The sequence below is a fragment of the Phyllostomus hastatus genome, unplaced genomic scaffold (genome assembly GCF_019186645.2).
Source record: "Phyllostomus hastatus isolate PE091 unplaced genomic scaffold, TTU_PhHast_1.1 phas_scaffold_345, whole genome shotgun sequence".
NCBI lineage: Eukaryota > Metazoa > Chordata > Mammalia > Chiroptera > Phyllostomidae > Phyllostomus > Phyllostomus hastatus.
The window spans coordinates 12,877,949-12,905,576 of NW_025334024.1; the positions used below are offsets into that span (position 1 = coordinate 12,877,949).

General features: G+C 57.5%; 1 protein-coding gene across 2 annotated transcripts in view; it reads right to left on the bottom strand.

Annotated features, from left to right (window-relative positions):
• Window positions 1-27,628, bottom strand: part of VAC14 (VAC14 component of PIKFYVE complex) — a 94,147-nt gene that overhangs the window by 22,108 nt on the left and 44,411 nt on the right. For both annotated transcript variants that reach the window (XM_045819053.1, XM_045819054.1), the window contains exons 13-14: window positions 24,219-24,375; window positions 13,253-13,385 (exon numbers count right to left, since the gene is read on the bottom strand). In XM_045819053.1, coding sequence (XP_045675009.1) covers window positions 13,253-13,385; window positions 24,219-24,375 — 290 coding nt within the window. The remainder of the gene's footprint in view (window positions 1-13,252; window positions 13,386-24,218; window positions 24,376-27,628) is intronic.

Consider the following 27,628-nt stretch of genomic DNA (forward strand, 5'->3'; position numbering starts at 1 on the left):
AGAATGCCGCAGCTGTCCCAGCAACAGATGAGAGCCCCCACCCCCACCCCGTGAGCCTTGGCTCCTAATTCCCTTCTGTCCACTGGAAGTTCTGAGAGGCAGCAGGGCACTGAACACTCTGGGGGTCCACCTCCCAGGTGAGGCCCCCTGCAGACTCAGCTCCCTCTCGGCTGGGGTGGAGGGGCTTAGTGCCATTCTGAAGGTGCCAAGGTGGCCGCATGTGAGCAGTTTCTCCTCCCAGGGGCTCACGCACGCCCACAGCAGGTGGGGAGAGTTCCTGAGGCTGTTTGGGCCCTGCAGCGGTTCACTGGGTCCTCAGGGCTGCCGGCAGGGCCGCCAGTGACCCGGTCCCAGTGGCCTGGGCTGCTGCGCCCTGGCCTGTGGGCTCCTGAGCAGACTGCTCACTAGTCGGAAACACCTGGTCTCCCCGCCCCCACTGGTTCCTACTTATCTTTCATGGCTCAGCTTAAACAGCTTCTCTTTCCAGGAGCTCTCCTGGACCCCTCTATTGGGGCTGGGCCTCCCCCGACCCCAGAGCGTAGCCAGGCTGCGACCTCGCTGCCATGTGACTCCTGGGGAGGGCAGGGACTAGCTCTGCCCGCCGGGGTGTGGCTGGCTGCCGGTGGGCACAGGGGCAGGTCTGCCCAACGACAAATGGCATTTCCTGGCCCTCCCTAGGCCAGTATAGCAGCAGCCCCTCCCGGAGGGGCTGGGGGACACTCTGATCTGTCCTCACAGGGGAGGGGCCGGGCCCTTGCTGCCGGCAGTTCCATTCCGAGAGACCACCGACTCCTGCCTGGCCTGACAGCTGTGGCCTAATTTCCAGGGCTATGCCCAGGCTGCTTATTGTCACCCACTGGCATTTCTCATCGCTGCTGCGGGGGGTGGGGGGTGGGGGGGACGGACAAGGGGAGAGGTGAGCACCCTGGATCTGGAGGAGGCCGGCGGCCCAGAGGGGACTGTGCCGGGAGGGAAAGGGGTGGGGATGAGGAGGGCCAAATGGATTTGTAAAAAACAATAATTTGAAAAGGAAAAAAAGCCCAATCCCCTCCCCTTGATTCTCCTCAGTAAGCATTTTCAACAAGGTCACAAATGCACTGGCTCTATAGATTTTTTTTTGGCTCCAAACCACATTTCAGGCAGCCTTTAAAAGCCAGTTCTTGGCGGAGCTTCAGCGGAGCCCGAGGAGAGGGAAAACTAGGGCGCGTCTGTGCTCTGAGACACTGGGGTCTGGGAGCCGCCTTCCATCTCCGCTGCGGCTGCGGGGCACCCACCTTCCCACCCGGGCACCCCACCCCCCACTTCCTCCAGAGCACGGGTCATTACCGTGGGGTGTACGTTTCTTAGTCACTCGTCACCTGTCTGCCTGTGTCACTCACTAGCCTGCCACCTTGGTGAAGGCAGGGACTGGCTTTCAGTGCCGTGTGTGCCCAGGGCTGGCATGGGCCTGGCGTGCTGTGGGTCCTCCAGGAGAGTCACGCACGGACCCTGTGGGGACCGCGGCGACTGGGCCCGGGTCTGCCCAGCCCAGGCTCCAGCACAGAGGTGGCATGTGGTAAATATTTACTGGGAAAATCAGAGCCTCCATTTCCTCCTTGTAAGAGACTCTCCTGGTCTCCCTTCAACCCCAGCCCAGGGCTCTGAGCGGTGCTGCGTCTAACCCCCAACTCCATACCCGACGACACACCAGACAGCTCCGAGTCTCTGGCAAGGTGCAGGCTGCAAATGGAAGGAAGCCACAGGGAAGGGACCAGCTGGAGGCCTAACTTCTTGGACGGCGCCCCACTCCCCACCTGTCCCCAGGGTGGACTCTGGGGAGGTCTGGGGTCACTCGCACAGCCCCGCCCCACCCTCCTCGGTGGGAGGATGGAGGGTATGACTGCTGGGAGAGGGGGAGGGCGGTCACTCCTGCGGCAGCCGCCACAGCACGCCCTCGGTGGGGCCGGCCTCACATCCCCTTCAGTGAGCATTTGAACAGAGACCATGGAGGAGACACCGGTTGGGTCTTCCTCCCAGAGCCTTGGTGTCCCACAGACAAATGCCCCTCCTGCTACGTCTGTGGGTGCACGCACAGCCATCTCTGGCCAGAGTGACGGTCCACTGAGACTCCAGCCCAGGCCTGCTGCTGAGGCGGGGGTGCCGAGCCACGGGGGCGAGCCAGAGCTGCTGCGGGCCCTCGTGCCGCAGGGCGGACGGCCTGCCTGGGAGGGGTCAACAGGGAAGGAAGAGTCGGCTGTGGAGGTGAGGGGCTAGCACCGGGTCCTGAGGACTTTCCTCGAACACCTTTAGTCTTAATGAGCCTTCCTTGTCCCTGATGGAACACTACGTTTACTCTTTTCAACGTAAGGGGGAGAACTGTTTTGTTTTGTTTTGTTTGTCACGGGGCATTGAGAGTATTGACTAGGCAGCTCTGAACAGGGCTTGGGGCTAGGGAGGAAGGGAGGACACCTGGGGTCAGGTCTTAGTTTGTTCAGCGGCTTTCTTTCCTACGGTTCTCTAGAAAACGAGAGACACAGAAGTCAATCCCAGACTGTCTGCTCGCCAGGAGCTGAGCCCGAGGCTGCCCAGAGGGAGCCAGGGGCTGGAGAGAGGGAAGGCCCAGCTTCGACCCTTGACCCACCTGTCTCCTGGGCCCCCTTCTCTGGGCCCTGGGGAGAGAGGGTCACTGCTGGTGCTCGCCGCACAGGTGCCAGGTGCCAGACTCTTCCCAGTACATTTTTGTTAAGTCCTTTAACCCTCCCGAGGACGAGCAGGCGCTCGTGATGATCGCTGTCTTCGTTTCTCACGGAAGGAGACTGACTGCTTGGGAAGGCAGCCGCATGGGGGACCCGGGGGCTCATTGCCCAGTGCCGCCTCCCCTTTGTCCTGGGACAGCGACACCCTTCTGCTCTGGAGAGACGCTGCTGCCCACCCCGCTGCTGCCCACCCCGAGTGGGCTTCCCCTAGGGCTGCTGTGACCCTGCGTGAGCCAATCGGAGCTTCCCCAGCACACAACCTGCAGGGACGTGATGGCCACGTGACACAGTGGCCATGTCTCTGCCGCTGGAAGAAACCGAAACAACAAAGCTGACCTCAAACAAGGGTCAAGAAGAGAGACGGCGCCACAGAGAAACGCTGAGTTCCTGGATCTTGTTGCCCTTGGCCTTGGTTTGGTTACACAGGCCAGGCCCTGACTTGTTCATTTTGGTGTCTCTGACCTGGGTCCCTGCCTCCTGCCACCCAAAGCGTGCTGACCAATGCCATTAGATTACTGGTTCCCAGCTCCAGGTTACACACCACTGCTGGCCTGGCTGCACCCGCACCCTTGGGATTCAGTCAAAGGGGGTGGAGGGTAGCTAGGAATCTTTGTTTCTACAAAGCATCAGCAGCCTGAACTACCTACCTAGCTGACACCGGGTTTTAGGTGGGTTACACTCAGTGTCCAGCTCATTGGGAATGCTTACCAAACACCAGACAGCATTGGGCAGTTTTAAAATTAGCTCTCACGAGCTCCTAACACCCTCAAAAAGCACCATTAGACATAAAAAGTGCTAATGGTACAGAAAAACTGATCCCCTGGGCTACGTTAAAAATAAAGAAAACTTCTCGTCATCAGAAGACACCATTAAGGAAGCAATCAAGAGAAGAAGATAATTATAGTATATACATCTGAGAAAGACTGGGATCCAGAATATAGGAAGAACTCCCACAAATCAGTGAGAAAAACAATGAAAACCCAATGGGAAATGACTTGAACAGGTTCACTCCCAAGGGGACATCCAAAAGGCCAATCACTGGTGAGAAGCTATTCAACTTCATTAGACTTCACAGAAATGCAAACTGAAGCCATGAGGTGAAACCAGCACATGCCCACCAGAAAGGCTAGAATCAGAGCCTCGTGGTGCCGAGGGCTGGGGAGGACGCGGGCAGCCAGGCTCAGACACCCTGACGGGGGCGGAAACTGGCACAGCCCCTTTGGATGGTAAAGCTGCTAAAGCTGAACCAATGTCTGTTCTCAGGTCCAGCAATTCCTAGGTCTACATCTAAGAGGAATGTATGTTCACCAAAGGACACGTGAAAGGATGTTCACAGCAGTGCTGAATGGAAAATGACCCCAATGCCCGTCAGTAGCAGAATGGGCAAATGAATCGTGGTATCTTCAGACAGGGAATACTCTAAAAGAAGTGAACTACTGTTACATCCAACACCAACGAATCTCACAAACACGAGGTGCGTCAGAAGAAACCAGACTCTGAAAGAGCACAGACTGTGAGTCCATTTATACAAAGTCCAAAACCAGGTAAAATGAACCTAGAAGTCGGGACAGCAGCTACCTTGGGGAGGAGGGCAGGGCAGTAACTGGGGAAGAGGAAAGGAGACGACAGCTCTGGGTCCCCGAAGCAGAGGGTCACGTGGTTGGCAAGGGGGAGGACTTGACCGAAGAGATGCCAAATCAGGCAGAAGACAAGTCCAAACTCCCGAGGACCCGGTGGAGCTCCTAAGACCTGTTCTCTGTAGGAACGGGAAGCGCTGGGAGTCCTAGGTCTGCGCGACGGTTCTTCCTTCAGAGGGAAGGACCGGCTCTGCAGACAGGGACTGGGGCAGAGTGCAGGGCCACCCGGGGCCACGAGCTCACTGGTGACAGGGCTGAGGGGGAAGGGGAGCCGCGAGCGCCACTATGGGGCTCAAGAGGGCACCCCCTGTGGGGGCAACAAGGAGATCGGATGGCCCCAAGGGCCGGAGACTGGTCAGATGTGACAGCTGGGGCGGGGGCACGTGACCGCACCACATGCTGGGGGAGGGGGCACGTGGTGCCCTCTCCGAAGAAATGGAGGAGGAGGAAACACAGTGCGCAGGAAAGCAGCTTCCGGAAGGAAGGAGTGAGAGGTGAGGCTGAAACAGCCTGGCACACTCTGGGGGGTGGGGGAAGCTGGGAGAAACGAGAGACGACCCTGGAGCGCACCTGAAGCCCACCTCCGCTGGGCTTCAGAGACAGAGCGGCCGATGCGCGCTGACCCGAGCGACCGACAAACCAGAAGGAAAAGCAAAGAACCTGGGAGGAAGGAGGGGGCGAGACACATCCTCTTGAACACGAGACAAAATGGAGATTTAGACCGAGAAAGGCATTCACCGTCCAAGTGGCAGGCAGTTCCAACGAGATGATGTCATCGGAATATGGACCGGAAGGAGACCAGGGCAGCGGACAGACGGGCAGGGGCCTGGAGGGCCGGGGGCTAGGGGAACAGGGAAGGACACACAGGTTTACTCAGCGAGTCGCCTCTGACTGGCAGGTGGCAGCCAGTGGGAGGACAGCTGGGAGAGGAGGAGGAGGAGGGTGACACCACGCCAGGACAGGTCCCGTCAGGACAGGTCCCGTCAGGACAGGTCCCGAGGGGGCTCTCTGAGGCGAGCGACCCCGGGTGAGAGGGAGATGGCACGAGAGTGCATGGCTTCTTTCCAGCGAGGGCGGAGGCAAAGCCAAGTCCAGCCTGGAGACGGGGCTGTTCTCCCAGGTGGTCTCCTCCTCCAGCCTGGAAGACAACCAAGATCCCTAGCTCTGGGTCTCCGGATGGCCACACAGCTCCCCGTGGAGCCGCGTGTCCCAGCCCCAGGGTCATACACAGCCACAGACCTGGGGTGGGGGGCAGATGCTCTGCTGCTTACAGGGGCATGAGGACATACGGCAACGACAGCAACAGACCCAAAGCTCTCCTGGGAGCTGAAGCTGCAAACTTTTAAATAAAGTTCCATCATCTACTTTAGATCTTGAGAGACTTTTGGTGGTGCCAGGATTTGCCCCAGGCCAGGTCCTCCACGGCGCAACCCCGGTCTGCGCTCAGAGACGGGAACTGTCCTGTGTGGAAGGGGCAGCTGGGCTGGACAGCCTTTCACACGCTGCACGTGAGAGAAACCCTGTGTGTTTTCCCGAAGGCGGGGGGGAGGGAGAGAGAGAGATATGGAGACGTTTGTGGCTACCTGCTAAAAGAAACCACTTGTGCGGAGAACAGAGGGGCCCCCCAGGGCTGCCTGAGGATACCGAGGCGGAAGTGACACCGGACGGAAGCACTTCCTGAGGAACACATCCCACCAGGGATGCACAGGACACACTCTGTCACTGCTGCCCTGGAAGGAGTTGAAGAGCACTTTTTAAACTGAGGACACCTCTGTGTCTTGGCTCAGAGGCAGCCCTGTCCCGAGGAGGCAGGAGGATGGAAATGACTTCTAGGAGGCAAACCTGCCGTTGTCTGGTTAATGTGTGACGATACAGCGCCCAGCAGCTATCTGCTAGTTACCTGAGCTGTCCAACTTACTGAGGTCAAAACTGTTGGCTCCCTGGCACCCTTAGGTAAAGTATAAAGAGGTCCAGGGGACTGCAGATTCCATCTAGAAACAACCCCTCAAACTTCAGAAAGAAATTCATTATCAAGTTCTTAGCCCCTGGCAAGGGCTCCTGACAACCACCCCCGCCCCCACCACCTAACACACCCAGGCCCTGTCGCTGCCTGAATCACGGGCTGGGGAGCTGATGCTCCTCAGGCGGGGAGACGGCACATTTTAATCAGGGGCTGGCACGGGCCCAGCAGGCACTAGCCCCTGTCACGAGGGATCTAAAAGCAAGCCTGCGCAGTGAGTGGCATGGCACGGTCCTGGGGTCCTCACCCCCACCAGGAGGGTTCCAGGGCCCTGGGGCCAAGAGCTGGCTCTGTGGGAGGAGGGCTCCTTGGGTCACATGGCCCCCAACCCCAAGATCACCTTTGACCTCTCACCTCCCACAAGCCTGCTCAGAGCGAGTGGACCCTTGGCTTCTTCCAGCTTCCCTGTCATGGGGATCAGGAGGTCCCTTGAAACATGGGGGCACTTCCCTCTAAAGCTCCCCAGAATTCCAGGGCTCACTGTGCAGGGTTCTCTCTGGCTAGCACTTCCTCCCCCATCCCCCACCCTTTAAACCTAATTAATCCCAGCCTAGCCTACCAAAGCTCAACACATGTTTCCATTTTCCAGAAGAAAACACATCCCTTCTCCAGGGAGGGCCAGTGTGTACGACAGTGGGCTCTACAGGGACAGTGTGGGGACTGCTTAGAGGAGGCAGGGCAAAGCCACTGGCCTGTCCCCCCGCCCTCCCTGTCACCCTTGGGTCACAGATGGTTCTGTGAGGTGCTGGGATTAGGGGACAATGGAAAAAGAGGGGGCTGGGCTCTCTGCATTTTGCCCTTCACAAGGACATCCTCCTGTCTCTGAGGGCAGGAAGCTTCTCCAGCGTGTCAGACCCCTCCTGTCGTGCACCGTCCCTTGGCATGGTCCCCAGTGACGAGGTCCCCAGTGACGAGGTCCCCAGTGACGAGGTCCGAGGCGAGAGCTGGTTGTACAGAGTAGCTTCCGCCGCAACCCCTTCACGGTCCTGCACCTCAGCAAAGCACGCAGCCGTGGCCCAGGGACGGGTAGAGAACGACTGTGGAAAGCTCCAGAAGTTAGCTGGGCAGACTAACTTAAAGATGGCGAGAAGAGAAGCTTCCCCTGAGGAGGACGCAAGGAATGCCTTGGAAGAGTTCCCCAGCTCTGTTCAACGTCCTGTCTCCTTCTCAGCCGGGGAAGAGCAAACGCCTACAAACCAGTGAAAGACCCAAACTGGCCTGCATGCTGGGGAGGTGGGTCCCGGGCCCTCCCAGCAGAGGCCGAGGTCGGACCGTGTTTGTCACAGTGATTTATTTTTATTCTGAGTGAATGATTGCAATCCATTAAAGGGGCAAGAGAAAGGGATCCGAGTGGGACCTCTTGAAGCCCTCTACTGCAGGCCTGGGGCAAAGCACGCTTTTTTCAAATGCCGCTGAACCAGGGATCTGGGTTGTGCCACTTGATTCTCATTCATCTTCTATTAGCTTCTGCTGGATGGGCTTCTGGGGGCTGGCCAATGCCCTGGGGCAGGTACGGGGCACTTCCAAAGTCAGACAGGGTAAAGGAAGGTACCCAGCGTCAGTGGGCCTCAGGGGCCGAAGGACGGTCAGGCCGATCAGCTGGTGGGGCTGCCCCAGCCACAGAGCCATTCAGCCCTCGCCAAGGGCTGGTCTCCCAGGCCAGTGCACAAGGACAGCAAAGTGGGATTTCCCAATTGCAGCATGAAAGAGAGCTTCTTCTCTTGAGGCCCTCCCTCAGCCCCAGCAATTAAAAACAAGTCCAGTTTCCAGTGGCTTCCTTGGCCTTGGCTCCCCTACCCCACCACCCACCTCAGCGGCCAATCAATTGCCCATTCCACCCGCCCCAACACAGGGCTCTTATGCAAACCCTGGGGAGGACAGTGGCGTGGGGGAGGCCAGGGTCTCAAGGAAGAGGCCTCGTGACTGGCCCCCCATCTCTCACTAGGGCCCCAACCCATGCTCTTCCAATACCCACCTCTTCTTAGGGGAGGGCACTTGGGACCTGGTCCACCATCAGCTGGGCTGGTTGGAGCCTCAGTCGCTTGTTAAAAAGAAAGCATTCTCTGGCCAGTTCTCTTTGCAAGGCGGCAGAGAGGAAGAGGAGGGGGAAAGGCTCAGCTGATTAAGGCAAAGGATGGCTGGCCGGAGGGCTGTCTTGGCCGGCAGCGTGGGGTGTCTTCAGGCCCGCTCCCTTCCCAGCACAGAAGCAGGCCTTGTAAAGATCCCAGCTGTTGGATTACGCTGGAGTTCATATCACAGTTTATCAAAGAAGCTACGTCTTCTCCCTCCTCGCCTTTTCTCCTGAGTATAAGTGGACCAGTTCATGGGAAAACAAGGCCCGCGCTTGTCCTGCCTGCACTGGCGTGGAGGGTGGGAAGGGGCTGGAAGAGGGAGATAAGTGCACACGGATACCCACCCTGGGCCGAGTTGTTTTAGTGGGGCCAGGCTGGGCGCTGCTGGGTGCCCTGGGTGCTGGGGCGGCAGGCCTGGCACCCCGGAGCCAGCTGTCGGCACAGAAGGTCAATTATTTCCCTCTCTCGAGTCCGGTTTCCCATCCACACAGACCGCTGAGAGAGGCCGAGGCCACATCACGAGATGGAACAGCAGCTCCCCTTTACCCAGCTGTGCTGAGAGCTGTGACACGAAGTCGTGTGTAACCCTCTCTGTAAACGGCAGGCAGCACGATCATCTTTGTCTTACAGGCAAAGCAGAACAGGCTTGGAAGCAAGTCACGCAGTTAACAACTGGAAGACCTGGGATTTGAACCCCAGTCTGTGTCCCTCGAGAAGCTCCCCTCTGAATCCTGCCCTGAGTGCCTTGGGAGGCCCATCTGCCATTTGCCCGTGGAGTTCTGCAGAGGGGGTATGGGCGTGGGCAGGGCTGGGGTGCCTGGCAGCAGCCCCTTCTTGGCAGCTCCTACCCTGTCGTCTTCCCTCTAGGCGTGGGCTTGCGAGCAGGTCCCGGCAAGTCTGGCTGAGATGGTGTTTTGCATCCCCAAACTCAACATGCGTCTGCACTGCTACGCCCACCAAATAACAAGGCCATTTGGGTCCACAGAGGCTGTCCAACCCAGTCAGGGGCCCGGCTGGAGTTCGCCCCCCTCCCCCGCAAAGGAGGCACAGCCTGGGAAAGCCGTGGGGGAGAGGAAACGCTCCGGGTCCTGAGGGAAGTCAGGGATCTTCCTCAGCGCCAAGACCCCCACCAGATGTCTGTCTTCAAGAGCTCCAGATGCCTCTGTCCTAGAGACGGCAGCCACTCCTGGACCCTGAGCTGAACACACTACTGCAGAAATTGTTTGCCAGAGAATTCCTTCCCTTTTTTCCTCAGTGGTCAGTCTTGAGGGTTGAGAGGGGCAACTTACAGTATGCATAACACCTGGAGGGTTAAATCATTTGCTGGGTTTCTTATTGAGCCTGTGGCTCCATCTCAGCAGTCCGCACGCACTGTTACTATCCCCCTCCTTAAAGCCCTCAGCAGAAAACAAGGAAATGAGATGAGGAGCAGGCAGGCCTGCCGACACTCCCGAGGGCTCATCCCCAGCCAGCTCTGCTGAAGGGCCTCGGCCCCGGACCGTGGGAAGGAGGAGGAAAGCACATTTTCAAGGCCGCCTCCACATCGGACATTGCATTGCGAGCACCACGATGGCCCGGACTGTGACCCGGGCTGGCCAGCCGCAGCTGGGCACACTGGATTAACAGGCAGTTGGTCCACAGAACCAGCGTGGCCCACAGGACGCAGGGCCAGGTGGCTGTCGGCTTTAACACGTACTGACAGGTGCTGGTGCTGCTCGGAGTGATGACAGGCTGGACGAATGAAGCAAAGGACTGAGGGGAACAACATGTGTGAGGGCCCAGCCACAGGCTCCCTTGTCCCAGCCCTGGCTCTCTGTGTGAGTGCCAGGGGGCTAGGAGACTCTGGGGCTGGGGGTGGGAGTGAGGCCAGGCTTGACGCCATGAGGTTCCACTGTGGCCCACAAGGGGTGTGAGCCTCGGAACGGTGAGCTGTCACCATGCTGGACGTGCTGAGCCCCCAGGGAGCAGGAGGGAGGAGCTCCTGAGAAGTGGGGCCTCACGTGGTGGCTCTTGGTGGTACAGGACCTCTCAAGGCACCTGACCCAGCACAGAAGGGTCCGGTAGTAGCTATGGAATCAGCAGAGTGAGGGGCTCTGCAGCCCAGCTCCAACCAGGACGGGTGGGTACATGGCTTCCTCTCATTTCCCTTCTGCAGAATGAGGGTTCTCATCAGCCCTGGGGGCCTGGGAGACACTGCAGAGCAGGCGAAGCGTCTGCCCTGCAGGCTGGAAGTGGGAACGCTGCGGTGGCAGGGCCTCCAGCCCCCCAGTGCCCATGCGCTGCACTTCTGCTGGGTGCTGTCTGGGGGTGCTTACTCCCCCGTGCTCCCTCGCCCCGCACCCTGATGGGGCATGTGAGGCTGAGAGAGGGGAGAAGAACCCACTACAGTCCAGTTCTCCAGGGAGGAAACCGGCTGTGAAGGCCTTTTTCAAAGGCCTCTCTCCCCTCTAGCGTCCTGAGAGTCTTCCAGGGCTGATGCCTCTGCAGTTTGGAAAACCCACACAAAGTTAACTGTCCCTCCTGTGGGACAGTCCACCATTTTCCTGGTGGGGGATCTCTGTACCACATCTAACCCTGACTTCAATCCCCAACTGACTGTCCAACTTGATGTGATGAAACACTGTGGAAAGCTTCCCTTTGGCCTAGGAGGATAAGAAGCCATTTCTGTCCCTTTTAACCTTGGTTCTCATTCAGGGCAGTTTTGCTCCAAGGGGACACTTAGAACTGTTTGAAGCCATTTTTGAATGTCCCAACTGGATGGGAGGGGTGCTCCTGGCATCGAGTGGGCAGGGCTCAGGGATGCTGCTCAACACCTTACCCGGAACGGGACACCCGCCACAGAGAACGACCTGATTCCCAACACGACAGTGTGGTGACACCCTCCCGCCCCCACAGGACACTTTGGGTAGTGCAGACCGTCAGAAGCCCCTTCCTCCTGGTGGGCAGAGACTCTGGGTCCTGCTGTTTGTCCTCTGGCTAGGCAAGCCTGTCTCCTCCTTTGACTCAGTCCTTCTGCCCATCTTCCACGTCCCTCGACTCCCTGCTCGGCCCTAGAGCCGGGGCCGGTGGCTCCCTCTCCTGTGCCCCCCAAGAGGCCCTCTTGGGGACTCATCTCCCTTCACTGCCTCTTGCCATGCCCCTCCTTCCTCTGCTTTTCCCTACTTCCTGGGCCCGTCTTCTCAGCCTCTGCTCCTGGTTTCTCCCTCTTTCCCCAACCATCACACACTGGGGCTCCTCAAGGCTCGGCCGAGGCTCCTTCCCTTCCCTTTTCTCTCTGCCCACTTACGACCGACCGTTCTTCCTCCCTAAGAATGAAAACGCCACAAGCGCACCTCCAGAATAGTACCTTGCCCAGAATCAGTATTCAGCCAATGTCTGTTGAATAAATGAATGAGTGAATGAATGACAATGGCATCAATTTCCAGATTTGTATCTCAGGCCTAGATCTCTTTTTCGAGAGACAGGTGTAATAAACTACTTCTTCAACATCAGTCTTTCGATGTCCCCAAAGCAATTTAAACTCAAATATGGGCCCCCTTCCCTCCCTGCTCCTCCTCCAGGGCTCCCATTCCAGGGATGGCCACTCTTACCTACTCCACTGTCACCCCTCAGTCCTGCATGTCACTCCCAGCTGCCTCTCCCCTCATTCCCTCATGCAATCGATTACGCTTCCTATGAGTTCTTGAATCCCGCTGTTTCTTTCCACCCCCAGCAGCTGCCGCCGTCCCTCACTTGGACAACGGCCCTCCACCCATTGCCCCCAGGCGGAACAGTGATCTTTAAAAAGAGAAGTCTGGTCACACCATTTCCCTGCTCAAGCCCTTTCAGTGGCTCCCCGTGACCCCTTGGGTCAAGTCCCCAGTCCTCAGTGTGGCCCACAAGCCTGAGCTCCTCTGCCCTTTGCCTTCTGGTTCTCAGTCAGATGGACTCTCCAGGCTTCTTCCTGCCTTGAAGCCTCTGCAAAGGCTGGACGCGCTGCCGGGAATCCTCCTTCAACTCCCTGATCCTGCCGCGAGCCTCAGAGGCCTCCTTGACTCCTGGGACCACACCAGTCTAGCCTGTTCCCCAGGCCCGTGGGTGGCTTTAATAGCCCTTGTCACCCCAGAGGTTCTGATCTCACTGATCGGGGGAGTGCCAGCCATCAATTCTTTTTTAAGCCTTCCGGGGACCCCACACACAGCCAGAGCTGCGAACCACCGCCACTCAGCCTCTTCTGGAGGAATCTTCCACCTGGCTTTGTTGAGGAGCCTGGGAAAATCTGTGTCCCACCTAGATTTTGTTGGTCCGAAAGTCACTCTTTCGGTAACCCTGGCCTTGATACTGGTGATGACAGTTTCAGAGGCGTCAAGCGACAGGGGCTGGGGCCCAGGCGCCGCCCAGGACTAGGCTCCCAGGACTCCAGCATCCGCCCCGCCAGGGCCGCTGCTGCCAGCCACCCGGCCACACCCTGTGCCGGCAGTGGGCACCGAGCGCAGCCCTCGTCCACCTGCCAACCGGTTTACCTACTGCCCCCACCCCACCGAGTCCCCGACAAGGGCACTTAATGAGGTGATAGTCAACCTCAAAGGAAAACTTTGTCTCACAAGCAAAAACTAATTCATTTGTTTGAGAAATGGTGACCTTGACCTGCCGCGTGTCAGTAGCACCAGCAACCCAGGGTGAAGGGGAGAACCTCCTTCGTAAACACGAATGTCAAGAAAAGCCGACCAGTGACATGCAGGAGAAAATGGCTGCCCAGACACCCCGCATGGCGGCCGTGGGAGGAGGGGGAAGTATGCCAACGCTGACCTGATGATGAAGGCGCCTCTGACCTCCAGGAGCTTCCGTTCACTGCTGAACCTCTTGAGAAGGTTGATCATGAACTTGTAAAAGTAGGAGTTCATGGTGGGGGTGGAAGGAGAACACTCCAAGCCTTTGGTACCTGTAGAGAAAGGGACAGAGCTGGGGTTTATTCTGACTGTATGTCCACAGGGTGATGGGACCCCTCCACCCCCAGGATGTAAGCAGCTGTAAGGCCAAAAAGGTGGAGTATGCGTGTGTGTGCTCAGGGGGGTCTGCATGTAACAGTGAGAGAAAAATCTTCAATTGGGGTCACGGTTGACAGCAAAAAAGCATGGACTACACAAGTATGTACAAGCAAATGCAACTCTGCTCACTACAACACACGTACTTACCCGCCCATCCCCCCAGCTAACCCCTGACCACTTAGGGAACCCCGCCTGCATGTAAAACTCTGCTAGGCGCTATGCAATTTTTATTTCATTAATTTATTAATTTACTTTTACTAAACTTATTGGGATAGCACTGGTTAATGAGACTGTTTCAAGTATACATTTCTATGATACACAAAATGTATCATTATATCATTACCTCAATAAGTATGCGTGGCCTTTATTCGGCCAGTTGACAAATGACAAGACAAAGAGAAAAAACGGGGAAAGGCGGGCCCACAATCTCAATGGTCAACAAAAGCCACAGTCCTTTCCCAGTGCGACTTAAGAGAAAGTAAATTATGCCCACACCCACTGGATCAAAGACAGCACACGCTGGCAAACTGGTACCAGTGTTTCAATCTGCACCCCATGTTTTGAAATCATTCTTCCTCATCTTCAGGCAAAGATGCTCTTTTAGGGTCGTATTCTGAAGACTTTCAAAGCCCAGCGTTGGCTTTAGAACCAGCCAGAAGCACACTGGAGGTCTCCGTCTGATGTGTCCTGGCTGAAGACACACCGAGGGCCAGACGCAGCACCCTCGCCCCCACGTGCCCCTCTGCAAGGCACCCAGCATGGAGGCTGGGGACGATGGCGGGGCTGAAGGAATGCACGGGTAGTCCTGATGCAGTCCTGGTGTGTATTCACACACCCTCTTTCCCTTCTAACACAGGCTGACCTCAACAGCATCAACAGCACTGCTGGAAAGAGGTGCTGTCAATGGAGGTAGGAATCCTCACTCCATCTGCCCAAGACATTAACAGGGCATTAAAAAGAAAACAGCTTAATTGCGATATAATTCACATACCATCAAGTTCTAAGGTGTACGATTCAGTGGTTTTCAGTATAGTCAGAGTTGCGCATCTATCACCACTAAGTCCAGAACACTGTCATCACCCCCTAAAAGAAACCCACACCCGTGAGTTAGCTGCCATTCTCTATTACCGCTCCACCAGCCCCCGGCCCCCGTTCGTCTACTGCTCCTGTGGCCTTGCCCGTTCTGGGCACCTCCCATAAATGGGATCCTTCGATTTGTGGCTCCTTAGCATATTTTCAAGGTTCATCCATGCTGTGGTATCAGTCTGTATTCGTTTTTGTGGTTGAATAGTATTCCACTGTATGGACATATCACAGTTATCCATTCATCAGTTGGTGGTTTCTACTTTTGGGCTATTAAGACTAATGTTGCTATGAATATTCATATATAAGGTTTTATGTGAACATGTTTTCATTTCTCTTGGTTATACAGCCAGGAGAGGAATTTCTGGGTCATACGGTCACCCTCTAAACTCCCGAGGAGCTGCTAGTCTGTTTTCCACAGTGGCTGCACCGTTTTACAGTCCTACCAGTCCTGTACAGGAGTCCCGACTTCTCCACACCCTCGCCAGCGCCTGTCACTCTCTCCTTGACTGTATGTAGCCCTCCTAGCGGACGGGAAGCGGCATCTCATAGTGGGTTCGGTTTGCATTTCCCCAATGATTAGTGATGCTGAGCATCTTTTCATGTGCTTATTGGCCATTTATGTCTTCTTTGGAAAAATCTCTGTTCAAATCCACTATTTTTAAGTTGGGTTATCTTTTCCCTGTTGAATTGTAAGAGTTCGTTATATATCAGATACAAGTCTCTTATCAATTTGCAAGATATACAATTTGCAAATATTTTCTCCAATTCTGTGGGTCGTCTTTTCACTTTCTTGAGGTATCTTTTGAAGCACAACTTTTTAAATTTTGATCAACTCCAATTTATCGATTCCTTTCTTTGGTTGTTTGTGCTTTCAGTGTCACACCTAAGAAACTGTTACCTAATCTGAGGTTAGTAAACTTTACAATATGGTTTCTTGTAAGAATTTGTCATTTTTTTAAAGCTCTCATGTTTAGGTCTTTGGTCATTCAAAATTTTGGTATATGGTGTGAAGGAGTCCAAATAATGTTTTTGCATGTGAATGGAGATCCAGTTGTCCTATATTTTAAAAAAATTTTGTAGCTGATTTGTTTTACATTTTTCAGCTTTACTGAAATGGGGTGTAACTGACATATAACACTGTGTAAGTTTACTGTGAACCTGTTGATTTGATACATTTATATATCACAAAATGCTTACAACCACGGTATTAGTTAACACCTCCACCACCTCACATAATTACCATTCTTTTTTGTGAGAACATTTATGATCTACTCTCAGTGACTTTCAAGTACATAATAGAGTATTATTAACTCTAACCACCACGTTGTACGTGGATGCCCAGAACTTCTTCCACTTCTGACTGGAAGTCTGAACCTCAGGGAGGACACAGGAGGAAGCAGAGAGGCCAATAGCGGCATCTGGGGCCATCACATTCCAGGCTGGCCCCCTCTCTGGCCCAGTCGAGACTTCTTCCTCAGGCCAGGGAGGGGATGGCCACACATGGGCATGAAACAGGGGCGATGTGGGTGGGGTCTCTGGGAATCCAGCTTGGCTGTACGAGGTGCTATAGCTCCCAGAAGCATCAGCCTGAACCACGAAACAAGAACCATTCAGAGTACTAGGAGCAAGTCTACAGAGGAGCTCCTATGGGCTGACTTCACCAAATGCCAGTGGCCAGGCAGCTCCCAGCAGCTGTCTTTTTGCTGAACTCAGGCTTCCTGCATGCCCTCTCACCGTGTGTCTGGGGAAGTGGGTGCGAAGTGGCAAAGGGGGCTGTGAATTACTCTTCGAGGATTCCTTATTAGGAGCCACACCTTCAAACCACTGCCCTCTCTCCTGAGGACCTCCTAGTCAGCTCCCACGCCCCATGCAGGGGCCGAGTCTCAAGCGAGAAGCCCAGGGTGGGCCTCACCGAACCTGTTTGCAGTGCGTCGTTCTGGGGTCCTGCCCGGGACAGCCCAGCCTGGGAGATTCCGAGTGACTCTGGAATGGCAAACAGTCTCTGCTCCCTGGCCCAGCAGGGCTGTTTGCAGAATCAAGTGTCACATTCTTACAGATCGCGTTACCCCAGGCCCAGCTGGAGTTGATCTCCAAGAGGTGGCTGCAGATACATCTGTTGAGGCAGCCCACTCCACCCCCTTCACTGTCCCCCTCCCGATGGGGCTGCCCCATGGTGGCCTTGCTGGAGGACAGAGGCCATGCCTGCACACCCACTGGAGGCACATGTGGACTGGAACCCAGCTCACTGGGTGCTTGTTAGTGACGGCTCCTTGGGTCCCTGTCTCCTTCTAGCTTCTGCATGTGCACCACTGTTCTACCCCATTTCTAGTCCTCATGCCATTTGGGCTCCGAAGTACTTCAAAGGACAAAGGGACCAACACGCATGACGACCGACCATAAAGAAATCCTCCTTAACTGGGGCCACAGTCTCCACTCCCCAGGGGCCTGGGTGTCTTGGGCAGGCAATCGGGAGGTGCTGGGGTGTTCTGGCCTCTGAGGCGTAGTGGGAAGCTCTGAGCATGGCATTTAAGAGCCCAGCTTGGGCGTTCATCAGACCTGGGTTCTTCACGCCACCACTATGCAACCATGGCCCAGTCAAAGCCTCAGTTTCCTCATCTGTAGAGTGGGGCCAATAAGAAGCCCCATTAAACAAGACAAAACTTGTTGCTGGGGCCTGCCACATAGTCCACGCTCAGTAAGTGGAGGCTGCTACGTGCAAACATGCCACAACCTGACCCACTGAAAACTTCCCATTCTGAGTATCAGAATGAATGAGTGACAGTTAGAGGATAGTCTGGAATGTCTCTGAGTGGGCAGAGTTCAGATCTGGGAGGTAGGGAGGCTGCAAGGAGAAGAGCGGGTGACCTGAAACCCCATCAACCCCATATTCAGGGAGACAGACCTGCTACCTCGCAGCAGGCAGTCTGGCCAAAGAAGGCAGAAGAGAAGGCGTGGGGTTGCTCTGGACACACTCCCAGTTTCCTGAACCACAGCTCCCCTCTGGGCCACACAAGCAACTCTCAAAGTCCAGGCCTGCATGCTGGCCCCCAGAGCTGAGGCCCTCGGGGGGAGGTGGGAGGAGGGCTGAGTCATATCTGCAAGAAGCCATGGCAAGTGACTCGCATTCTCCAGACAGCGGTTGCTGGGAAGCCCCTGCAGCCCAGCCCTCCCACCACCGAAAGACTACAAAGAGCAGCAGGCGGCACCTTCCCTGAGACTTGGTTGGCGGGAGGCCAGAGTGTGGTGGGAGCTCTGGGGGAGCTGTCTGGGCCTGGCTATCGGGGTGGGGCTTTTTGCCCTCCAGGCTCCCACATGCCAAGGGCACTCTGGTCAGGGCCACTGCCCTGGAGGACAGAAGCCTCCAAAGCAGAGAGCCAGGAGCCTTGTAAAGCTCAGTGAGATCCCATCCCAACTGTTTGGAGGAAACATGCCTGGGCAGGGCAGCATCCCCCTGAGGCGGTGGGAGGGGGGCACTTTCTGGGTGGGCCGGTTGGAGCTGGGGCCTGTCTCAGTGCGCAGCTCGTCCCGGGCGTCCCAGGAGCGGGCTCTATCTGCCCTAGCCTCGGCCTCCTACTGGCCCGCCAGCCACTTTTCTGATCTCACTAGCCCCTGGGCTCAGCTGGCTCGAGATGGAAGTGAGAGGTGTTCTCAGGCAGGGCTGCAGGTACAGGAGGAGAAGATGGAGTAGGGGAAAACAAACCCACTCCAGGAGTTACTACAGGGACCGACAGGCCTCTCTCCGCTGAACTAACGTCTGCTCAACGGCAGCCTCCCGGGGGGGAGCTCACAGCACCTCCCTCCACGGGCTACTTCGCCCACTTCGCCCACTCCCGGCTCCTGCTGGTCTGCACATTTGACAAGCATGGCGGCGAACGGGCCTCCTTTCTCAGCAGCTCTGATAGAAGCCAGTTCTGCTGAGATCTCCCGCCGGCCCATGGGGCCCTGGGCTGGGTGCTGCTGGTCCATCAGGATTGGGTGGCATGTCCTGATTCATACCGTGCTGAGGGGCTGCTGAGGACGAAGGCTTTTACTCGGGCAACACCGCCAGCACAGTCTTCCAGTCCCAGAGACAGTGGGCGAGCTGGCTGGCTGGCTGGCTGGGGCCCAGGAAGTGGGGAGGAGAGGAGAACCACCTGGCCACGGGTCTGAGGAGCGAGGTGCCCTTTGAGGGGCTGAGAGGAGCAGGAGTTTCAGTCTCCGATCCTGCTGAGGACCAGGTCCGGCAGTTGAATGTTGCTTGCCTCACATTTCTGGTTCGGAGAAGCGGCTCTGGCAGGAAGTGCACGTGACCGCCGCTGGCCCAGGGCAGACAGATGCTGTCGGGAGCTCTCGGCACATAAAACCAGGCCGGTGGGGTGGGCAGCCGGGGAGCCAGCCCCACAGATGTTGCTAAGTGAAACCTGATGTGGCAACATGAGAATCTGCAGAACGTCTCACAAACAACCTTCCCTGGGATGTTTTGGATTGAGTTTTGTGGCTATGACGTGAAGGAGCCTCACATGTCAGGATAAAAATAGCTCTGGCCTTAATACACAACGCGAGTTACAGTTCAACAGAACCAGATGGGAAAACATTAGCCGCCCAGCCCAGGCCCAGCGGGGTCCCCGCTCACTCCCACCCTCCGTCTACCTCCCTGCTGGCCCCTCCAGTGGGTATCTCTCTGGATCCACTGCCCTGGGAGTGCGGGGGAAGGGCCGGAGGACCCAGATGAGATCCAAGTCCTGTGGCTAATTGGCAGGACAGTCTTGAGGAAGTGACACCTTCTCCAGGGTAGCGGGGTTCAGTCTGGGAGACTTACAGGGATAAGGAGCTTAGCGAGTTCCTGGCACAGGACGTGTTCAGAGGAGGGGCTGAGTGATTGGGAGTCTGGTTTGGAATCAAAGGGGACAGGTGGGGAGGGGCTCGCTGCCCTGGGAGAGAGGAGTCTGGCTCTTGTGAAAGGGTGTCTGGGGCGGGGGGCGGGGGTGGAGTCTGGGGAATCAGAGAGCCCAAACCCCACAGCTGCGTGGACAAAAGGGTGGTTAAGATGTTGTAGCAACAGTATCCAAAGGTGGAACTGATCCAAAAGGTGGTCACTTTCTTTTCTATGGGTCAGCCCAGCTGAGGCCGGGAGCTTCTGCCCTGGGGTAGCCACCCAAATCCAGGAGGTTTCCAGCTGTCTGGGTCAGAGCGCATGGGTTCCAGTCGGGCCCCGGAGGAACTTGGCGCTGCCATGACAGTGGAGAGGGGCTGTACCAGGAGACAGCTCTGGCGGCTGTTGGATCAAGCAGCCTGGTGCCACAGGCAGCTCTGGAGAGAGGGAAAGGGGGAGGGACCCTCAGGCTGATCAACAGCCATGGGCCTGGGTTGGAGGTGGCTGCAGGCTCTCTTCCATCTGGTGACCAGAAGGCCTGGGTGGTGGTGTTAGGTGAGCCTCAGACCCGGCACTGGGGACGGGGTGGCCGGCCCTGGGGCCCCCTCTTCCTGTCAGCACGGTGAGGCCCCTGCAGTCTGAGCTGGCGCTTCTCAACCCATGAGGGGCACACAAGTCACCTGGGGATTGTGACAAGATGGGATTCTGAGTCTGGGGTGGGGCCAAGTGTCCGCATTTCTGACGACATTCCTGGTGATGCCGAGGCTGCACAACCTGCACCTCGAGAAGCAGGGTCTAAAAGGTCAGGGCCAGGAGGGAAGCACACGTGAACCCAGCACCCGTGCATATCGTGACGGGTGGGCGGGACAGGGGTGGGAGAGGAAATCTGGCCCAGGGGTGGGGTTCAGAAGCTAGCACCCAGAGGAGACCATAGGCCTGGCTACCACTGTTCTGCACCTCCCCTCGGGCAGTGGGGGCTTCCAGTGCTGGGCAAGGCTGGGGCTCCCCCATGCTCCTGAGTGTGGGGGTGAAGAGAGCAGGCTCTCCGGCCAGGCTCCTGGGTCAGCACCCTCGCTGGTTGCAGTCCCCGTGCCAGGCGGGGACGACAACGGCTCGCTCCTCTCAGAGGCGTCCCGAGCTCATCCGCGGCGAGCTCCCGGGCGCTGACCTGTGGCGAGTGCTCAGAGCAGAGCCTGGCCCTGACAAGGGCCCCACAGGCTACAGTCGCTGTTAGCACTGGGGAAAATGCCCAAGGATCGCTTTCTAGGTTTTTTTCTAGAACTTCTTTCTGCTTTGGCCACGCCAGTCTGGGCTATAAGGAACAAAACAGAATCAGAACAGTTCACTTTTGTCTGTATTTTTAGAGCTGGGGTCACACTCCCCCTTGGGCCAGAGAGGGGGATGTAAGCAGTGTTATCCCACCAAGAATGGGCCTGGGGCCAGAAGGGGAGGGCAGGAAGATGGGGTTTTAGGGGTAAACATCGGTCCTGGTAAGACCTTTGCCCCCAGAGCGCCACACTGCTGCTGTGGTTGGCCAAGGCCACTCTTGCTCTGCAGCTGGGCTGCCCAAGCCCCCTGTGGGCCAGGCACGTCTCTGCCAGGGGAGTGGTCCCAGAGGCCTCCTGTGCCTGCCCAGCCTTCTTCGCAGGCTCAGGCCCGGGTCCTTCAGATCCGCACGAGGGGAGCTCATGGTTTCCTCTCCCCAGAGCCTGGCACAGCCTCAGCCAACGTCCCCCAAGTAGGGACAGGCAGAGAAGGCCAAAAGCTGCCAAGTCACAGGCAACCCAATCATTTGTTTTCTTTCCTTTCCCTCTATCTCTGTCTAGGGAGACAGGGAAACGTGGCATCCCCCTTCCAGGCTGCTCTCCTCCTGACTGACCCGGAGGTGGCCCTCTTCCCTGCCTGGGGCTCCGTACAGATCAGGCGCAAAAGGGAGCAGGGGAGGAATGATTGCACCGCCTCAGCCCACACAGCTCTGCCTTCCAGGGGGATGTTTAGCTAGGGCAGGAGAGAGGAAAATCCCGCTCTGCGTGGTGGGCCCTGGGAACCACTGCTGTCGCGCATTTAGGCCAACACAGCAACTACCTTGCGTATAATGGGCCTTGCTTCCCCACCACTGATTCAGTCCGTGCCATTTGAGTTTCCAGACCCAACACACAGGCAGCGCCATGTGATTCCCTACGGACACCACTGATGGCGTCTTTGCTAGGTTCCTTGCCTCCTTGGCTTTCCAGGAAGTTCCTTCATGGGGTGGGGCGACCTACCCTGAAGGGACGCAGCACTGCAGTCTGCGAGTTCTCAGAGCAGCGCCAGGGAGAGCCCGAGGAAAGCAAAATCCAAACAGGAAGGGGGTCTGGCCTTTCGGCCACTGCCCACGTGTGCAGCCAGAGGGAAGCAGACAGAACGACCCCCCTGCCTGCGTGCCTTAAAAGCCACGAGATGAGTAGCCTGCAGAGGAATGAGTGTGAACTTCCTGTGTGCTTTCTGCTCTCAGAGCCACCCTCAGCAGCCTTGGTGACTGGTGCATGCCCTCCCTAGGGTAGCCGGGGCCCAGGTCTGGCTTCGCATGCTCTTCTGCTTCTGGTATGAACTTGATCTTGACCTTTCAAAATCAGGGACCCATTTGAGAACTGCGGGGCCAGCACATGCACATGTGCACGAGTCTTAAGCTAAGAGCATGTGGCCCTCGGTGCTGTGAGTCCTTGAAGCGAGAAACATTACTGGCTGCAGGTACTTTCTTGGTGTTCTTTCCAGGATGGAATTTCTTCCCCATCTGGCACAGCTGGTTGTTCTTCTATGAATTCAGGGTGAGCCCTGGCTGGGCTGAGCCAGTCTGACAGACTTGGAGAGCTGGGGCAAGCCTTGACTGACAGCCTCGCCGGTGGCCCATCCATCTTGGTGGGTCCAGGAGCTGGGGTTCAGTGTCTGCCACCCAAGCACCCGCAGCCCCTGCTCCTGAGCAGCCGAAAGGGCTTGTTGCCACAGGGCTCCTCCTGGGATTCCCTGGGTCAGGCCCTCTGACCGAGGGTGCACCCCACCCTCTCCAGCAGACCTGGGCTACCCACAGCCATTTCTGTGGCCCATACACAAGCAAGTCAGCATTTCAGTCATGACGAGCCCCCTCGGCAGGCCCTGGGGTGCAGTTAGGCACGCAGGGCTCCAGCGGCACTTCTCCGTGCCCCCGAGGAAGAGAAAAGGATGGAGCACAGAGTTCCGGGAGGCCAAGGTGTCCCCTCTGCCCGCGGCTGTGACGCCGCAGCTTTCTGCTTCTCCCACTGAGGACAGAGGATGCGCTGACAAGGGGACCTGAAGGCTGGCCTGAGCCTTGCTGGTACCTTCTCTTGACCGTTGCCCCCTCCTCCAGGGGCATCACTGCCACCTCGTCCCTGCTCTTCAGGCCCTTCCTCTCCCACAAAGAGCCTTCTGCTCCTCACCCTGTCATGGAGGGCCCTCCCCCCACACTGAGCCTTGGCCCCCACACTCAACCTGTGGCATTCCTGCCGTCCGTCCTGGGGACTTCGGGTTGACCCTCAAGTGCTGACCTGGGGACCCAGGATGAAGAATGGAGTCCGGGGCTGTGGGACAGAGGGTGGGAACCTCAGCACGGGCCCCGGGTCAGGATGTGAGAGCCTCCCTAACGACGGCCTCTGCCTGCCTGGAGGAAACCACTGCATCCTGGGGAAACAAGAGGAGGAAGCCAAGTTGCCACAGGAGCCCCCTTGCTCCTTCCTTACTTCAGTCAGAAACAGTGGGAAGCTGGGGGCCGGCTGCAGGAGAGCATGCGCAGCAGTGGTGGCCTAAAGCCTGGGGGCCTACGTGGTACCCGCTGCAAGGGCAGGAGTGGGGCCGGACTTCGGACATCTCCAGTGAACAGCTTCTGTGCCAGCTGAGCAGCCCTGGGCGCGGCCAGGCCTGCAGGGCTTCCGTGGCTCCGCTGAGCAGTGTGCCCAGGCGTCCTCTGGGGCCAGCCTCGGGGCGCTGCAGGAGGCAAGCTGCTGCTGAAAGGCCCCACGTTTATCTGATACTTGGCTTCTGCGTCAGAGGAGGGGCTGTTTAGGACCTCGTGCTTGAATGCAAGAGCCGCTCAGGGGACAAAGACACACCCCAGGCAAACACCGAAGACTCGCTGGTACTTTCCTGCTGACTTGCCTCCCTGGGCATTTCCCAGATGATGTCACAGGCGGAACTGGTGTCTGCCTGGGAGGGAGGTGTGGGGAGTCGCACTGGTCTGGGAGAAGGGCCGCCTGATGTCTAGAAGGAGCTCGAAGGTGAGCCCCAGGAACGGCACGGCCACCTTCACGGCCAAGGACTGCCTGGAAACATGTCTGAACTACGTTGTCTCTTGTCTGGGCTACCTGCCATGTTCAGAGCTATTTTTAGCTTCTCGGTGAGGAAGGAAATGGCTGCCTCGTCTTCCACCTGTGAGCCCCGACGCCAAGGCCCCCGGATTCCTGACTGGGGAGATGCCACCCCAGGGAAAGAGACGATAGCTGACTCAGATGGTTTTACATTTAGCCACTGGCTCGAGATGATGAAAGGTGCAGGAAGATGAGGAAAGAGGGGCGTGAGCATCTCTTATGGGGGTGAGGGGGCTGCTGGGGTGTGAGCCAGGAGGCGGCACGGCGGCGAGGTCCGCCTACCTCTTGGAAGGTGGCCATCCCTGACCCCTCACACCCTGGCAGGACTCCAGGGCTGGGGAGTGACAACCCCGAGGACAGCCCCATCCAGGACGAGATGGAGCACTAGTGGTCCCAGGTCCCCAAGGCTGGAAGCAGCAGGGGATACTTACTGGGAGCAGTCAGCAGGCCGGCTCTGCCAGGCGCGGGCACCTGAAGCTCTGAGTGGCTGACCCGGAGGTCAGGGCCATCGAGGGGGCCTGGGTCCTCTGTCTGGCCCGCAGGGGAGGAAGCAATTTCTGCCAACACTTCTAGATCCTTCAGGATAACCTGGGGGAGAAAGGCAGAGGATGAGGGACAAGGACCCCCACAGGCAGCTATGGCTGGAGACAGAGAGTCTCCTCCAGGAGGTGGTGGGGGGTCTGGAGAGGGCGACAGGCTGGTGAGACTGTGGCTAGAACAGTGCTCAGAAAGTTCCACAAAGGGCCGAACTGAAGAGGACAGAGAGGCAGTGGACAGGAGCAGCCAGAGGAAGAAAGCTGGAATCTGAGGCCTGGAAGTCAGCTTTGCCATGACACTCCCCTCTGGTCCCTGGAGTGAGGATGCGAGGGGACCCCAGGATGTGCGGGACGCAGGCACCAGGGCACAGTCTGCGCAGCATACATCTCACGCCCCGTGCCTGAGCGATGACCCAGCAGTGCTCTCTAGGACACAGATCCTTCTGCGGAAGTGACACCAGGCCACAGCACGTCCCGAAGGACCCTCCACACCTGGGGTGTGGTTCTGGGCTCCGGGACGGAAGACTTCCTAACTTCCAGACGTGCATACAGAAAAGCGAGTGGAGTGAGGCCCCTGAACCTGACCCCTGCCCGCCAAGCTCTCCCAAGGAGGACGCAGAGTTGAGCATAGAGAGCAGTCCGAAGTGCAGGCTCAGGTCAGCACCGTGTCATACACTGGCCCAAGGCTGCCCCTGAGATGCAGGAAGCCCTGGAGCAGTGGAAGTGACACAGAGCTCCGGGTGGCCCAGGCACCACAGCCAGCCAGTGCAATGTGCTGACTATGGTCAAGGTCAAACTGCTCCAGGGCACTCTGCGGGATGCTGAAAGCGTCCTGGAGTTAGAGAGTGGTGATGGGTACACAACCTTGTCAATGCGCTAAAATCCCTGCATCGTATAATTTAAAGGGGAGAATTTTACCTCAAAAGAAATGAAAGCCACTAACCTCTCCTCAAAGCTTGAGAACAGTTCCTGCCTCTAGGTAACGAATGTGCCAGCACCCCATCCTACCTGCCCCAGCTGTCCCTCCCCTCCCGGGGTCCCCGCTGCAGCCTGGCACACGCAGCCGAGCTCCCTGCCTGCTGGCCCGTCCTGCCCCACGGTCTTCTCCCGGCAGCCTGGTGTGTTTGGCACAAAGTTTCCCCAAGAGACAGTCACTTCACTCCTCACCCTGCCACGCTCCAGCCGCACCTAGGCTGGACATGGCATTCACATATGGATGCCATCTCCTGGCTGTCCGACCTCGTCCTTCCCTTGTCTCTCTCCTGTGTGCTTTGCCAGGTGCCATGCTTGGGGGCTGGGGCTGCAGTTGAGTCAGACTTGCCCTAGCTCACGGCCTGGAGGCAGACCTCCACGCCCCTGCCCTCCCGTGCACCTGGGACATTCTGACCCTCGGGCCTGCAGGGAAGGCATCCGTGCTGGCTGCAGAGCGTCGCTGCTAAGCAGCAGTCCAGGCGGAGGGCAGCAGCAAGGCTGCCTGATCCAGGCGGAGGGCTGGAGGCCTGCACAGGCCTGGGTTCAAAAGCAGGAAGGCCCAGGCCTCGGCTGCCATCAAAGGAGGCTCCCAGAAGGCTTTCGCTTCCACAGTGGCAGAAAGGACCTAGAGGGTGACCGTGGGGACAGACTGCAGGGCAGTGACAGTGCCAGGCTTGCTACATGAGGGAGCAGCCTGAGCCCTGGTTTGCAGGAGGTGTGCTCTGCATTCTCGATCTTCCAAGCAAATCACCGTCTAAAGGTCGGGGAGGCGAAGGAGACCAGGGAGTCCATATGGGGGAGTGACTTGTCCAAAATAAACAGCGAGGCAAGACGCCGGCCGACTGTGCCTCAAAAAGTTAAACAGAGAGCCACCACTGAAAACACGCCCACACTCGAACCTCCACAGGAACGTGCATGGCGGCATCGGGCATCAGAGCCAGAAAGTGGAAACCACCCAAACGCCCACCAACTGCTAAACTGCTGATGGAACGTGGCACACCCACGCCCGGGAAGGCTACCCGGCGATGCCCGGGAACGAAGCTCTGATGTACGCCGCAACATGGGGGCCTCGAACCCTGCTGAGTGAGAGGAGCCAGACACAGGAGCCACGCAGGGCCCGGCAATCCCATTTCCATGAAAAGTCCAGAACAGGCAGGTCCCCAGGGACGCGAGCAGATCAGTGGCTACTGGAGGCTGGAGGGGCGGACACAGGGGGTAACTGCTAATGGGTACAGGGTTTCTTCTGGGGGCGACGGACATGTTCTAGAATTAGATAGTGGTGATGGCTGCACAACCTCGTTTGCAAAGTATTCTTTAAAAGGGTGAACTTTGTGGTACGTGGATTCTATCTCAACAAAACACCCCATCAAGTCAAAACCCCAAATTGACACTCTAGTTCCCAATCCAATGGTACTTGCTGAGCAATCTGTTCTTGCTCTGCCCACGGCCCAAGGAAGGGGACCCTCGTTGACCCCCCGACGATCTCATGCCTGGTTCAGACCCACAGGAGAGCAGAGGGGGTCAAGGAGGCAACCTGTGTGTCTTTCAGCTCTTGGCGCCCGCCAGCCCCTCCTCCTCCAGGCAGCCGGCCCTGGCGAGCAAATGCAGCAAGTGAGAAGAGCACGAGGCAGCTGGGGCCAGGCCGGCACTCAGGCGAGATCCCGACCCCAGGAGGGCCACACTGACCCACACCAGGCTAACGACACATGCTGACTTCCCTGTCAGGAAAGATGTTTAGCAGCAGCCTCCAAGAGGCCTCACTCCTCCTGGGAGATGTCTCCACACTCCAGCCCCACAGCCAGACTGCAAGAGAAGGGGGAGAGGCCAGAGGAGGAAGCTGTCTTTGCTCTCAGCCAGCTAGCACTCACGCCTCGCTTGTCCTCAGTCTCACCTTACATGTGGTCACGTGCTCAAGGTGACAGGGAGTCCACTTCACACTCAGCTCTGGTCCCCAAACTGGAGCACCCACCAGTCAGCCTCACTCCCCCAGCCCCCTCACCCAGCATCTACTGAGTGCCAGCTGCGGTCAGGGGCCTGTGCTGGTCGGAGCAGACCCTTCACGCACCACTTCTGTTACGGGGCTGTCGGTGGCACAGCCAGACAAGGCTGGTGGCCCTGGCTTAGGGACTGGGTTGGGACAGCGCCACACACACGGAGAACTTCAGATTTTACTTCCCCACCAGAGAGGATCTCCATCATGTCTCTCTGTGCCACCACCTCTGTCCCACTGGAGAGTGTAGCCAGCAAAGCTGCGTATTTTACATTTTAAATTCTTATTTTAGGAAGTTTAGTACCAAATGGCAAATGAGTGCAAATTACACGTCAGTTGCACA